Here is a 16,112-nt window from a genome sequence, read left to right as displayed (position 1 = left end):
GGATCAATGTACATAATTATGGTATATTACTTCAAAGAACATTCTAAATCATGATCAAAGGAGCTTTTTAAGTCAATGATCAAGTTCATTTTTAAATCAGTGATCAAGAAAATAAACAGTGTAAACACAAATAGCTCACCTGTTATCAAGGCCACAATCAGGATCAGCAAAACCCCCATGGGGAACCCTGCTTGCTTCAGGGCATAGGGCATACCTAATGAGAAACACGTGGAAACATTCAGAAGTACCAGTATATTTGTTCATTCTAAAAGTGTGTTTTCTACATTATCAAAACTTTCCTTAAACTCAATGATGGATTGGAAAAAACATGAGTGCAGGTATCGGTCTATCCTGGGGGTCGGATGAAGAAAGTGCATCAGCAAGATATGTGTACCTGTCATCAACTTAAATGTAGACCAGCAATCAATTCAACTTAAGCTGACCATCTGTCTCTGTAAAAGTTTGCATTCCAACATTGCCATACCACAAATGAATGCTATTCCACCCCTCTAAATTAGCAAATAGTCCTGGTCTTATTTCTTTGTTAACATTTTCCAAATTTCATGTAAGAGCTGCTCTGTTTGAACAAGATTGCAAAAGTTTGCATAGAGCCTTACTTGCATGTCTTACAACTGTGCAGAAATCGAGGAAAATCTACTAGGTGTAGGTACAAGATCATCTAAGTCTTGTGATACTGTGTTCTTCATTTAGCCTTCTACCCTGCTGGTAATTTCTTTGTAGTTTGTCTCCATTGGAGGACTGTTCTGACCTATAATGCCTGAGCCGATGATGGAGTTGATGAAGTTGAAGGATGCCTGCGGGATGTTACTCTGCTCTCGCTTCTGGTCCTCATCTTCAATCAGCTGTCCCATGTCACTCGGCACCGTGAACTCTCCAGACTAAGAAGAGGAAAAGAATATTAATTCTACTGATGTATTACATACTAGTACTTGTATTTACATCTGTTCATTTTCAACTTCTTGCAAAAGTCAGAAAGAAAGGTGCATTGGTTATTGGTTATTGGGTTGGTCGACTACTCCCTCTTTTCAGTCAGGGGCTGAATTGCAAGGAGCTTATATTTATAATAGGCGGGGCTAAATCCCAAGGATCCCGAGCAAGCTGCCATTTGGCGCCACTCAGGTAACCTCAATATGACTGTCGCAAGTATTTTCATAATTATGAAAATACACCAGACATTTCATGCCATGTACATGAACATAAATCTAAAGGTAAGAGGGAGAATGAGGGCATTCACTTTTCATCAAGGTAACGCTAGTTCACCTTTATCCGCAGGGTAACCTATATTCGTTGTGTTTACCAACACGGTATTAAGGGATATCAACTGGACGGACAGTGTTTTCAAGTAGTAATATGTTCAAAATATTGCAGTTTTAAACTGCCGTCCGTCGACTTCATCTTCCCAAATACCCATTTCTGATAGCAACGGATATAGGTTACACCGCGAATAAAGGTGAACTAGCGTTACAATTACTTGTAGCTTATAGGGCATTCACTTTCCATCAAGCTGCAATTCAAAAAGACTAGAACATCCTTTGGGTGAGAATGGGCTATGGTTAAAGAGGGAGAAGGCATTGTCTTTACCTAGCAATGTCTTCCCCTGGCAATCCCTGATCTGATCTGTGAAGTGTTGTAAGATTGCACCTGACTTATAGCTTTACCAGCCAAAGCTGTAGTTGATACACAACCAAATCTCTTCTGACCATAGGCAATATAGAGTTTACCTCATAGGGTTATAAATCTAGAAATTCCATGGAAAGCTTGAGAGCTGAAATGGCCGTAACTGTACTGAATGCAATAACACAGTAGCCATTATTTCAGCAACTCAGACAAAACTTATTCTTCCTACAGGCAAAAGTAAGATACCTGTAATCTTATCAAGCTACAATTTAAAGAGATTAAACATCTTTTGTTGAGAATGGGCTATGGTTTTGGTTATGATCTGATATGTGAAGCGTTTTAAAATTGCACCTAATATGTAGCGTTACCAGGCAAAGCTGTAGTTGATACACCACCAAATCTCTTCTGACCACAGTCAATGTCTATTTTACCTCACATGGTTATGAATCTAGAAATGGCGAGGTGAAAGGGCCGTAACTGTCCTGAAGGCAAAATCACAACAACAGCCATCATCTCAGCAGCTTGGACAAAACTCATTCTTCCTACTAGCAAAAGTAAGATACCAGTAATCTTATCAAGCTACAAGTTAAAGAGACTAGAACATATTTTGGTGAGAATGGGCTATGGTTTTGGAGGAAAAAGGAATTGTCTTCACCTAGCAATTCCTGATCTGATCTGTGAAGTGTTAAAAAATTCCACCTAACCAGCCAAATCTGTACTTGATACACCACTGAATCTCTGAGGATAGGCAATGCATATTTTACCCCCAGGCTTATGAGCCTTAAAATTCCATGCAAAGCTTGAGAGGTGAAATGGCCGTAACTGTGCTGAAGGCAATAACACAACAGTAGCCATTGTTTCAGCACCTTGGAAAAAACTAATTTTTCCTACAGGCATAAGTACCATATCTAAAGTGTTGCATAGGTCAGAGACTTTGAATCGCTATTAAAGTGAACAAATGTCATAAAAAGCATCATTGAATACAGCATAAGCTATTAATTCACAAGAACGAGACTAGACCATTCTCCGTGTCCAAGATGTACTGATAGACATCGAAAATTTGGAGGTATGTTCTCTACCTTTAATAAACAGTCACTGTTTGAAGAAAATTGATAGGAACTGTAAACATACGTGACTGATGAACCTCTTCAATGATATTAATTCCCTTTTCTTAAAAAAATGCTCTTACACTAAAATGCATTCTTCGACAAGTTGAAAGCTCTTACTCCAAACTACACTGGACATACCACAACTTTGAATCATTTGCACCGGAGGTGATATCGCAAGCTACCGCTGGCTGATTTTGTACCTAATATGCTCATACAGTACAATCCAACACAGACGAGACAGGCAGAAAATTCTCATCTCGTCATATCATCACTTCTCAGGGAATAAGCCTTGTATCACATCCCACATCCCTGTTATGTCCCATGGGATTGGCCGGCTTAAGCCAAGACTATACCAGGAAAATTACCTCATCCATTCAGCGGTGCTGTCTCCTAGGATACGGGTGATAACCAGGGGATCTACACTGTATGGACGTAACTATAGACTTGTCAGAGTGCTCCATTAGTCATGACCTTGATAACGTGGTGAAGGTTGTGTGAAGTTCAATGGAAAAGATAAATGGCCTGCTTCGACACCACCACTCTAGCTTTATGATACCTGTGAACAACACATTTCTGTACTACTGTTAGAGATAGTAACTTTAATACAATATAGCCAGCAAACAAGCATACATGTAGTAGATGTATATACATGGCATTATGACGGCCACACAAACTTCATTTCATGGACAACATCCAAGTTTCCGGAAAAAATTTCTTTTAGCATAAGGGTCATTTGCCAAGCAGAACAATGCTTATACTCAACATATAAATGCTGAAAATGGGAATAAGATATGGGTTGAGACTAACAATTCATGAGCTGATCTGTACAAGTGTTATTGACTTGTCTAACTTGTAACTCTAGCTGACTCACCACATTTACTGAGCACAGGTCTTGTGTAGGGTTACTTACTTATCCTTACTTACTTATCCTTACTTACTTACTTGTGAGACATAAGGGCGTGACTTGTGTAGGGTTAAGAGCCTTCAAATGCATGCAAAGCTTGAGAGGTGAAAAGACCTTAACTGTCCTGAAGGCCACAACACAACAGCAAACATCCTTTCAGAACCGCGGGAAACCTTATTCTTCTTACAGTAGCAGTACCATATCTAAAATGTTAATCTGGTCATAGACTTCGAATAAGAGCATCCCAGAAATGCCTAATATGCAACCTCTTCTTAACACTTGTGCAAAATTGAAGTACTTATCCTCATGGTGACTGTATCAAAACATTGACACATGTCAAAAGCATCATATCACTTACAGGGATGAAGTTCTGGATGGCCTATTGACCTGATGATGCTATGTACATACATGAACAATAGGTAGAGAAAAAACATGCATATATGATGCTATCATGGGGGTATTTTCTTCCATCTGCAATGTTGAATATTTCTACGTTAAACATTACTTACCCTTCCCAAAGTACACAATGTTAAACTTGCCCACATCACTTTTCTAGACTCTAGACTTTGCACAGGTTTTTATAGGATACAATCCGAATCACGCTATGCCTACCTGGGGAGATTATTTGGAAGGTGACTTTCACACTTCTGCATCAATTATGTCTGACTTGCTCTGCTGGTAAAATCAAATTTGCCCTATGTGTAGTATTATTGCTTTCCACTAAGAACTAGTTTCATGCTGTTAAGCCTGTTATTGAAGGGCAGGAGAGCATGATGGTGGGATGATGATAAGCCAGAGAAATCTGGCTTGAAATATACGATCACACAGACTTACCAGTCTGAGATATGTATGGGTTACCTTTGGTGCCTACATGTAAAGTATTGAATTTAGAAAAATTAGGACTTGAGCAACACATGCAGTTTCTTTCAACATGCAAGTAACGCAGGTTCACCTTTATCTGCGGGGTAACCAATATCCGTTGGTCTTAATGACAGGGTATTTAGAGATTAAGTCGATGGACGACGGTTTCAAACTGCATGATTTGAAAATATTACAATTTGAAACCACAGTCTGACAACTGGACATCCCTAAAATACGATATTTAAAAGCAAACAATGGAAAAATGTCACCCTGTGGATAAACTTAAGGTGAACTAGAGTTACTTGTTTTTGCATTGCAAAGACTGTACAAATTTTGCGCTGAATTTAGCACCAGGGGCTACAAAAAGGAAAGAAAAATAGTTGGAATCTCATATGCAGTGGTATATGATTAGTTTCTCGTAATGTCAGACTAACTGTAAATGTAAATGTAATGAAGTAGACTCCTCTGTTTAGATATGGCCTGATATCTAAGGATCCTGGGAACTTTCTCGGCTAGTTTGATGTAGTACACATACTACTTGTTATGCAACTTAGCATATCAATAGTCAATTCATCAATACATATAGAATACAACACGGTGTATTCCGTATCACCCAAGGTCGGAGGGTGATCCGACCCGCGGGAGGGCTGGGACCGAGGGTGATGCGGAATACACCGTGTTGTATCTTATTTATGTCATACACACCTGAGAAAACCCATGTTTTGATGCGAAATGCACCAGAAGTTGAACAAATTTGGTGCCCTCAAACCAAAAGTGTTGCAACAGCAATGTTCCAACGTCCGAATCAGGTATTCGAATTGCCAACCGAGCCGTATTTGGCCCGCTCGAAATGGTTTGATTTACTCGAAGAAAGCCTGTGTGATACGCCTTTCGAACCTGTGCGATACGGAAACGTACGGCCCGGTCCGGAACACCCGTATCGAACGTTTTCGAGTCACAGGTATGACATAAACTGATTTACATAATATATGACTTGTAAAAGCAGGAGTAAATGGCTTGTCCTTGATGAAGACCTGACTTCATTGGTCTCAGTACATGCACAAACACTGCAGTAACCATGACATTCACCTGTCAGGTCCTAATTGATTTTTTAAATCTTGTACTCACTGCAAAAACTAATTTCAGCCCTAAAATTACAAGGGAAAATTATATCCTTTTCCATAAAACTGGTATCCGATTTAAAGATACAATCTATAAGGTCGGAAGCAAGAAGAGCAATCATAGTGTGTCTAATGTCATTACTTCGACCTACATTAAGGATAAGGACATTATTACGGTAGTAGTAGGTGGTCATAAAGTACCTTATTTACCCTTCCAGTGGTATAGGACCAGTAAGATAAGGAACATTAAATTATTGCCAAATTTTGGCTATTTATTTTACTTTTCAATATCTCATACTAGAATGCACTTTTACACTCTTCCCTTGTTTTGACAGTTTGTTTGATTAACTGAGTTTATTTTTGATAACTGGAAAGTACCTCTTGTAGAAACTAATCAAAATGTCAGCACCAAAACCACAAAGATAATCCCACAGTTTGATTTATTGCAAAGTTTGTGAACTGTGACTAAGTCTGTCCCTAATCAATACTTAAATGTTGGAAGATTTACAGTCTGATTACTTGTCCTCTAGCAAGAGAGTCTCATCTTGCTCTTGTTGTCTTCTTTTGATTTCCCTTGATATTTTGGTCTATTCTCAATTAGTTTGTAGACAAAAGATATCTGCTGACAGTGTGGGATGTGGGTCACCAACTTTCTTGAAAATCCTGATTTAAGTGAAACACAAGGGGCAAGTATAAACAGCTTTCTGGCTCCCGGAAACCTGCGCCAAACCCGGGCGGCCAGCTCACAATCCACTAACGCTAACCACTACACCAAAAGGTTGAACCCTTTGGCATGGTCAGTTTGGCAGTGCTTGAACCCCACTGTTACATAAGTACAGCAGGTACTCATTAACAGCATACTTGAGTCTATTGAAATACATTTTTCTGCAGATTCATACAAGTATATGTAGGTATGTAGATGTGATGAATATGTTGTCTATTAATTATGAACTGTGCAGGGCAAGTTTGGAAGCAAACACTGAGGAAACAGAAATGTGCCCAGTATATGATAGGTACTGGTCAGGTGCAGGTTGACCTTTGCAAATTTTACCTGCCCTAAGCTGCATATGCAGGTCATGCTGTATTTTGAACCCTGCTATGTATGTGTCGTCCTAGACCTAGCAGCTCTTACATGTAATCTAGGACATTGTGCTTAGGGTCAATAGTTTAATTGCCCATATACATGTCTACATTCTATGATTGAATTCTGTGTTTTAATGCCTGGCTGAGTATTTGATATATTCTAGAGATTGCCTTTACAAATTTGTTAAAGGGGACTAAATTGTTAGATTAGATTAAAAGTGGGAGGAAAAGCATCAGCTTTCCTGCTGTCATCCTTTTGTACAGCTTCCTTCCTCTGACTAAAAAAATATTCAAAAGCATAATGGCATAGAATGCTAAATGCTCTTCCTCCCAACCTTCACACTTTGGACCTAGTTAATGTTTACGGGCATGATGGCACAGAAAGCTAATGCTCCCCCTTCTGAATTTCACACTTTGGTGTGAGCTGATCTCTCTAATGATGTAACAGGGTCATGGTCTGAGAGCCAGGCAGCCGTTACGGCGCAATCATCAAATAGCTACAGAGTTGTAAATGATCGAAGCAATGGTGTAACACGGATGAAGACTTGGCTTTGGGGTATGTTTAGCACAGCTTTTCAACCAAACCTTGTAGTTTCTAATGTGCTTGGCATCCCCTAACCTACAGCCCTAAGATTTAGTCTATAAAATCTGACCGGAGGGTCAGACTGAAGCAACCACAACTACACACTCTCGTGAGAAAACTAATCTCATCTAAGGCTTGCTACACATTACCAGCAGATAAAATTCTACACCACCCCTCAGCACCGCTGAGTTTCCTTCATCAATTATGGAGGAGGCTCTGTCTGCAAAATGTTTACGTAGGACCCAAAATCAATATCCTGGGCCAAATTAGAAAGCCAGAGTGAAGTTTTGCTGAAGTATTATCTATGAAGCTTGTCTGGTATTGATGATTTACGCTCAATGTATAGACATCTACACTTCAATACAAAGGCAATGATTTTCACAAGGCAATGTGTCAAAAAAATAGATTTTAAATTGCTTTATATCAAATGACAGATCTGGTATCAGACAGCAAAATAAAAAAAGGAGCTCATTTTTGCAATGGTAACGATCAATTTTTCTTAACATGCTGCTAGAAGAACCACATTCTGATCTGTCAGCACTTTGATACAGACATTTCCACTCCCACATACTAGATAACAAAAGGCATTATCCGTTTCCAATTTGTCATTTTTATGAACTCTCTATCCCATCACATCCCGTCGGAATATTCCCCAAGCTAAAAGCTGATTACAACTTCCCCATAGCATAAATCAATGCTACGATATTGGCCTAGGGAAAAGGTATGAAAATTTAACGCAGCTGAAATATGAGTTCTGTAATATCCTGCTTTTCTTGAACGCATGATCTTCTACAACATTATACATTTCTATTCATATACTGCATAACGACATAAAAAACAGTTAAGATATGAAAACAGAAACTTTTTCCATTTATGAGAGGCATTTCTTATATGCAAGCAATTGATTGATTGATTGATTGATTTTCATAAAAAAAGTAGATAATGCACTGAAGCTTAGAAGAAGAAGGAAAATTTCAATTGGAAAAGATAATAGAAAGGGAACATGGGAAGTTTCCTTGAAATGGATTCTTATCTTTCTCCGCTTCAGAATTAGCCATAGAATCAAGGGAATTGTTGAGTGTAGAACAAATAGTAGCCAAAAAACCTGGATCAATCCAATCTTGCTATCTCACCAGGTTGGTGTGATTCCATTATACATGTACTTGCAATTAATGGTTGCATGTATTTACTGAAAATACAGCAGGCAAACTCATAACATTACAGCATGATGGGATAGGCAAGGTGAAGTAAGGACAGGCAGTTGCAATGCACAAGTTGGTTCTTTTTTTATCCAAAGGCAGATAGTAAAGGAAGCAATGACCTTAAAGTAAGTGATTTACTCTCATAACAGTAAGACCAACTGACTTGAACATGACATTGACTCTCCTTTACCCCCTGAGTAAGAGTTTTAATGGAATTGTGGGATGTTTTTCTGCACTAAGTTCCCAACTGATGACCCCTGGACCTGCAGATTGATGTTAGAACTCACTTTGAGACAGCGTTCCTTTTACAAAACTGTCGAGGGAACGTTATCTAGATTTCCTCCATGTGTACTAAACTTGCTTAAATGCGTTGCTCTCAAAGTAACGACTGTTGTGACACACTTTGGGAAGGCTCAAGACGATGAAGCCGCCAGCTTTTAATCTTCCGAACATGAAGAATGGCTATGGTGATGATGTTAGACCTGCTTTGGAAACCCTCCAGCGATAACACTCCCCAGTATATTTTTGCCACTGCACAACCTTTGGGTCATACTTGATCGAATCAGCAACATCCGTCACTGTCCAGTGAACAGCTACAATCTACACTTCATGCAATTTTCAAGGGTTTTACACACAAGTTTGCTGATTTCACCTTCAAGTTTACACTTGAAGGATTTGATGCATTGATACATGTAAGTATATTGATCTTGTGCAGCTTTGACTTAAAATCTTTTTTTTTATAGAGCTATCAAATGGACTCGAGAGCTATTCAGATGTATGGCATCATGGTCAGGGCTGTGAAATACTATCCCTCAATGCCTACATGTACATTGTGTGTGGCAAGGGGTACAAATCACAGGGTGGACTGCATAATAGTGACTGCAACAATATGGTCTCCTAAGTTTGGACTACGTTATACAATCACTCCAACTGATTCAGCACACCATTGTGATATGGTTCAAGAAGGTAAAGAAAAGAAAAAGCACTAAGATTAGTTTGTTACCATATTTGGTGATATTCATGAGTCTGAAAAATGTAATAAAATGGATACACCAAAAAGCAACTCAAGCAACTGGATATGATTTTGGAAATGGTCAGAAATTTCAGATAACCATGTCTTTCATCAGTACCATTGGAAAAATCTTGTTTGAGAGAGTTTTCATATCCCAGCTGTGAATTGATAAAAAATTATGCAAATACAACATTCATCAATGTAATAGAATGGAGTTACCCAGTTCTTTTAGTAGTCTACAAATTTACCATCAATGCACTCTACCCAAAAGAAAACCACAAGTGAACATTCATAATTGGCAAACATTAAGATGCGCAGCCACACCCTCAGCAGCAAGCACTGAAGCAACCAGACAAAGTCAGCGGAAACACAAGATGATTCACGTCAGACTCCCACACAGTGGGCAAAGGTCACACAATGAAGACGTTTTGCTCAGGATTAGAAACTCAATATGGGAAATGTCACCAGGATACTGAAAAAAATCATTAGTAGTGTCCAGAAAGTATTCTTCAGCACTAATTTATAAGCCATTCAAGCCAAACTCTGGTTTTATCTTAGAAGATGAAATTCGAAACAATCTATTTTTGGCAGTTTCTTTTAAATTTTTTAGTCAGAAACTCTGTATATTATATATTCCCTTTGTAACCCAAGGAGCAGTAAGTTGCATCTTCAGTGCTTCAATAGAGAAAATTGTACAAATTCCTTGTCATTTTCACTTCTCCTCAAATGTGTTACCTTAGTAAGGCCATAGTAGTACTATACCTTAAAGTTTATTAACCCATGTGCCAAGTTTAGCCCAACTCTATCTTTCTAGACAATTTCCATACCAGACAATCAGATCAATTGCAATTTACTGGTGGCAAATTGAAGTCTAACTGTTCAAATCAAGTCAAGCAGGAGCTAAATCTGTATCCTTTGATTCCACCTCAGGTGTATGTAGTTTGCTAATGCAGACTGCAAACTCATCTGCAATAGTTCTTAGACTAACCAATTTTGACCAATTTGAAACAAGCTGATCTGTGCTTCCTCTGATAATATTCTTTCTATAAAAATATTTTGTTGCTTCTTGAATGAAAGTAAAGAAGACTAGATTTTTCTATTTTTTTCTCATTTGCTGACATAACTTTCTAAAACACACACACACACACACACACACTCTCTCTGTGTTGCACACACACACACACACACACACACACACACATTTTATCCCTGTAGACAGATAGACAGACACACACACATAGTTTTACACCAACAATTCAGGATACTTTTACTGGCCACTACTATCCCTGAATGAAACAACTCAAAATGATCTTCTCCACCAAAATTGAGCCATTACTCTCCACTAGACCATAAACAATAATAGCCCACTTTCCAATCTGGACAGTAAATTGGATGGCTTGCTACATACTGTAACGTTACAGCTCATTAAATACACAACAATGACATTTCTAATCCACTGACCCTCCACCTCATCTGTGTGTCAGAAATATCCTGGAGCAATTTTTCTTTCATTCCTATATAAAATTGCTGGCAGTCTGAAATGGTTCTCTGCGCTTATGTTTTTGGATGTGTAGGAATTTCGAAGGGCCTTTGATCAATTAAATTGTGTCTCTCAATCTAACACAATTATGGTCTGAACAGTTACTAGTACTGAAGTCTAGTAAGTTGGGTATAGGTGGTATAATGCTACAAATGGCTTAAAGCATAGCATAGCACAATACATGGTTGTGTTCATGAATATGTTTTAGTAAGCCTTTATATATTGAGCTGTCAATGATACGCCCAGTTACTGTCACAAGGTGGCCCCTGTTTTCTAATAACCACATCAGGACCATAAAAGTTGGATGATAAAATCCCCCATGAATACAGATTCTGTTGTTAGTTTTACTGATTGCACGATTTTTCCTGATTTTGTTGGCACAACGTAATGATAAATGCACCTTGAAAGTGGGAATGGGAGCTCAAGGGATATTACAAATCCACATTATGCACTTTTACTTGGCTTGTTTGAATTCATATTGTCATATATTAATATCTCTTTTTTAAACTTATTTTGACTTAAAGGATATGAGAATTGATATATTATACAAATGGGATTTGTCTGACAACCTGTTCTTACATTCTTACATATAGAAGTACATCTTCCATTTGAAATACCACTGAGCACTTAGCAAGGCCAAGAAGCTTAATCTAAGCTGAGAACCTCTTGCTGTAAGCTACTCAGCTAATGTAATGGAGTAATCAGTAAATGGGTAAAGGTTTGCATTGGACAATGCTGTCCTAATAGGGCCAACCAACTGCATTGACCCATATATATATATATATATGTATACCTACAATCGCAAGGGGAAAAGTGCACCTGTCAAGTAACTTGAAATATCAGAAACAAAATATGCACAACATGAAGTAATATTTACGTCTGTAGATGTCTGTATTGCCCAGAGCGTTCTTGCTAATTAGGTTTATAAGGGAAAAGTTGATATACATGCAGTTTTTTGTATGCAAAAATGTTACAGATATATGTATGTTCTTATTCCCAAGGTGGTAAAAGAATACGTATGTTTTTAATACATATTGCCCAGGGCGTTCTTGCTATTTAGGTTCATGGGAGAAAATTGATAAGCACATAATTTTGCATGCTAAATGTTACAAAAAACATGCATGTTCTTACTCCCACTATTGTAAAACACAACATATCTTTTGATGTATTTTCTTCATTTAGTGTGTAGGCATAAAAAAAGTATCAAATATCAGTGTGACATAAGGAAAGATGCAGTTCCAAGAATTTAAGCAAAGAAAACAAAACAAAACAACAAACTAACATTGCTTTAAACCACTATCAACCTATTATTCACTGCTATCTTAACACTGATTCATCATGCTCATATTTCATCCTTCCTTCCTTCACATAAATCCTATCAATCTGCTTTAAAGTTTGACTAGCCAAGAAAGATGTGAACAACATAATGTGTAGTCTAAGATCCTGCTGGCAATGTAAGCTGCTACATACATAACCGGGAGGCGCTAAAAGCCCCCTAGGCTATTCACCAGATCTTTCAAGCAGATTACAAGACTCGGGTGAAAGGAAGGTTTATATCCCCTGGAATGTTTGCTAATACATTTGTCACTATCATTATTGGTAGTATGTTGGTGAAAAGCATACATGTAAAAACTGTTCTTAAAGGTCTTGTGAGCTTGGATTCAAGCATATAAAGCTGTAACCTGAAGTTCAGGGTTCAAATCCCAGCCAACAATTTATCAACTATTTACCAAGATGTAGAAATGTACTTACATAACTTAGTGTCTCACAACTCATCCTGGCCCAAGCATTACTGCTTAATATCTATTGTTGAAAACACATGAGATGTGGAAAGAAAAGAAAGGGATCTTTATCCAGTTTTAGCTCACCAAAGAGTTAGTTTTCCACTGGTTGTGAAAGAGAAGAAAGACACTACTTGTATAATACATACAGGTTTATTGTACCAGGGAAATTACCCTAGATCTTTTTGATAAGCACAATGAACAGAAGACAACGGCTTAATGTCCTGTCCTAAGGACTGCAACCTTTTCTTGTAGCATGCATGTTGGATGAGCGACACAGTTGGATTTGAACTCATGGCTTCTAGTTCCAGAGGCAGGGCCGCTAACCACTGCATACTACCATCACATCTGTTCTATTGTACCCCTACAGGATTACCTCCACCCACTGTGTAAGCACTCCTGTCAAAACATTTGGGCTGTTGCCATGTCTCATTTCCTGTGCAAATATCACCATATTGAACCCTTACACCTTGCACATTTGTGTAACCTTTCTAACATGTCTTAATTTGGTTTCCAACAAATTGGGTAAAGAAAGATACTGGGTTAATATTGATTCATAAAAGGTCAGAAATGGAAAATGTGCTGCAGTAATCTGAACAAATTTGCCTTTCTTCCAAGGATCCTGGCAACTGATTGAGCATTTTGACATTTTGTTTGAAAAAGAGCAGAGAAAAGTTATACAACACCCCATGCATTAGGATTTTAAAACCACTTAGTGTAAGATTCTTTTATCACAAATAATTGATTTTGGATGTATTAAGGTGTTACAAAAGCATGCAACCTACAGGAAACTTCGTGCCACATCGTAATATCTTCCTCTCATCCATTAGTTTATTTATGGTCTAACACAAATCACTATCCTGTCATCAGAGATTCATCATTTATTCAGCTCAAGCAGGATAACCATAAAACAGCCATATATATAATTTCTTCAACAAAAACATGTTGATTATCTTGTCAAATACCATGAAAAAGATTATTTTTACCAAACTATCATTTTTTTTACAATAACCAAATTTTCAGCACCAAGGCAAGACTGAATATCTCAGATTCATGTTAGCGTGAGAGATGATGGAGCCTTGAGGGGATATTGACACCCCCTCATGCTCATTAATGAGCTTAGTTTCTCTGAGATGTAATAAAAGAAAGACCTGCATCAAGACAACCAGATGGTGCATGGTTTATGACATACTCTAATGTAGGACCTAAGCCCAAAGGCACTCCCTGAATTAGGGTAGCACCAATGTAAAACATGGGAAATGATGACTGTTTTAGAACAGATTCCCTCTAATTTTGGTGCTAAAATTTATGTATGTCGCTAGAATACTCAGAAACTGCTCCCGTGTGCTATTTATAACCTGGCCCATGAGTACATTTAACCTTTCGTGAGAAAATATGAAAAATACCAGTCCCCATACAAATCCCAAATAACATCTGACATTTCAGTAACATGGGACATCCCATTCCAAAACCATCATTTCAAAATATGATTTGCCTTCTCCATGAATAGTTTTAGTGTACATGATGCCTTTAAGAGCGTGATAGAAAGTTAAGAGCAACATGAATTACCATTAAGTGTGTTTTGATGATGATAAATGCAGTGTGATATACCTATGTTTTCCTCTATGATATTATTGCACATTTATCGTGTCAGAAAAAAAAAGGTCCCACGTAAATCAGGACTTACAAATACATAAATTTGTGCAGCTTAATATGTATGACTTATGGCATAAGAAAACATGGTATATGCTGCTTGGCTGATTATGATGTATAGAGGTACTCTTTTATATCTTTATGTCGTTTTCCTAGCTCAACTGCTGGCCTTCAGGAAAGGGAAGTTGTATATTTTGCCGTAAGGCCACACCCATTCTATTTGCTGTTTCTCGGATTTTTTCTGAAAAGAATTGGGTCGGTCGGTCTAAAAAAAATTTTTGCAAAAAGTTGGGGGTAGGAGAGATTGAGGGGCTTACTCAAGTTACAGATAATTTAGGGGTCCCTGGCAGCAAAGTCCAAAGTTTGAAGAAAACTTACGTACGGTCCAAAGTAGGCACGCACAGCTACTGGAATTTGAGGCCTATAGTTCATTGAGAAAGGAGAGGCTGTGAAATTGTGTCAACACGAGGTGTGGCCATCAATTTAAAAAGTTTTGTTTTTTTTAAAATCGGAAAATATAAGGTTGGGAAATCCAAGAAACAACAAATGAAATTGGTGTGGCCTAAGAAAGATAAAAAGTAGATTTAGGTCAATGAATGCTTCAGGCTGTGTAGGGCCACCTCTCCACAGAACGCTATCTTGGTGACATCAGCAAATTACCCAGAGGACCATTTTCTTATCATAGCAATGTCTTTTGCTTGTGACACAGGCCTGTTGCGATATATTGTCAGATCAAGTCATATCATGATGAAAGGAAAGCGAGGGAAGAAGCAATAGAATAACGAAAACATTTTGCTGCCTTGTATTTTGTGCAAATATATGCTGACTCTACTAAGCTAATATTGTCCGGGATGCCATGTCAAGCCTTAGCATGTACTTGTTGCTTCTTTGGAATTTTGTTATCCTGGGTATCTGAATCTGGTCTTACACTACTAAGTTAGAATTTCAAGCCTCTGCCTCCATCCACAGTAACGTTACCTTATATTCCCATCGATTTTATTTCACTTTGCTTCATACTTCGTTTCTTTTCGTTCCTTTTCGTTCCTTTTCGCACTTTCGGTACTTTCCTTTTCGTTCCTTTTCGTTCCTTTTCGCACTTTCGGTACACCGCACTCCATGTGGTACAATTTAGCTGCTGTTGATGGGTATGAAACCTGACAGGAAGAGCAGATCAATACCACATGCCTGGAAGTGTGTGCTATGACTGCATTAACCTCGTCTGGGTACCAGGCAGGCCTCGCACCAAACATCGTCCGTCTGGTAATGCACTCCGGCAGGCTGACACCTAGATGGATCGCTTGTACTGGGGATTTCCAGGGTTCAACACCCAAAGGGGTTGGTAAAGAAAACTTGATCTAGCAACACATTGGTAACAAAATGCCAAGTGCTTTGGGTCTTCACTGGTGCCAAATTATTTAGGACACTTGGGCACTTAGAGAGTTTCTTTTCAATTATCCTGAAAGAGGATGGTGCTGGGCTGTCAGGTGGTTGGAGCCTGCAGGTTTGAACTAGATATGTTATTGTATGTATTGATTATTCAACGTAGTAAACTCCTCTGGACGCCATGGTCAAAAAGTGAAATGTGATTTCGTGCTTCGATATTTAGGCAAAAAGTGCAAGGTAAC

At 38.3% G+C, this 16,112-nt stretch overlaps 1 protein-coding gene across 6 annotated transcripts in view; it reads right to left on the bottom strand.

Annotated features, from left to right (window-relative positions):
- Positions 1–16,112, bottom strand: part of LOC118408336 (putative sodium-coupled neutral amino acid transporter 11) — a 64,080-nt gene that overhangs the window by 9,945 nt on the left and 38,023 nt on the right. For all 6 annotated transcript variants that reach the window (XM_035809023.1, XM_035809026.1, XM_035809024.1 and 3 more), the window contains 2 exons: positions 770–899; positions 140–214 (listed from right to left, as the gene is read on the bottom strand). In XM_035809023.1, the coding sequence (XP_035664916.1) occupies positions 140–214; positions 770–899 (205 nt within the window). The remainder of the gene's footprint in view (positions 1–139; positions 215–769; positions 900–16,112) is intronic.

This window comes from Branchiostoma floridae, unplaced genomic scaffold (assembly GCF_000003815.2).
Source record: "Branchiostoma floridae strain S238N-H82 unplaced genomic scaffold, Bfl_VNyyK Sc7u5tJ_1574, whole genome shotgun sequence".
Classification (NCBI taxonomy): Eukaryota; Metazoa; Chordata; class Leptocardii; order Amphioxiformes; family Branchiostomatidae; genus Branchiostoma; species Branchiostoma floridae.
Note: the sequence above shows the minus strand (reverse complement) of the source record. Positions and strands in the feature narration are given on the sequence as shown.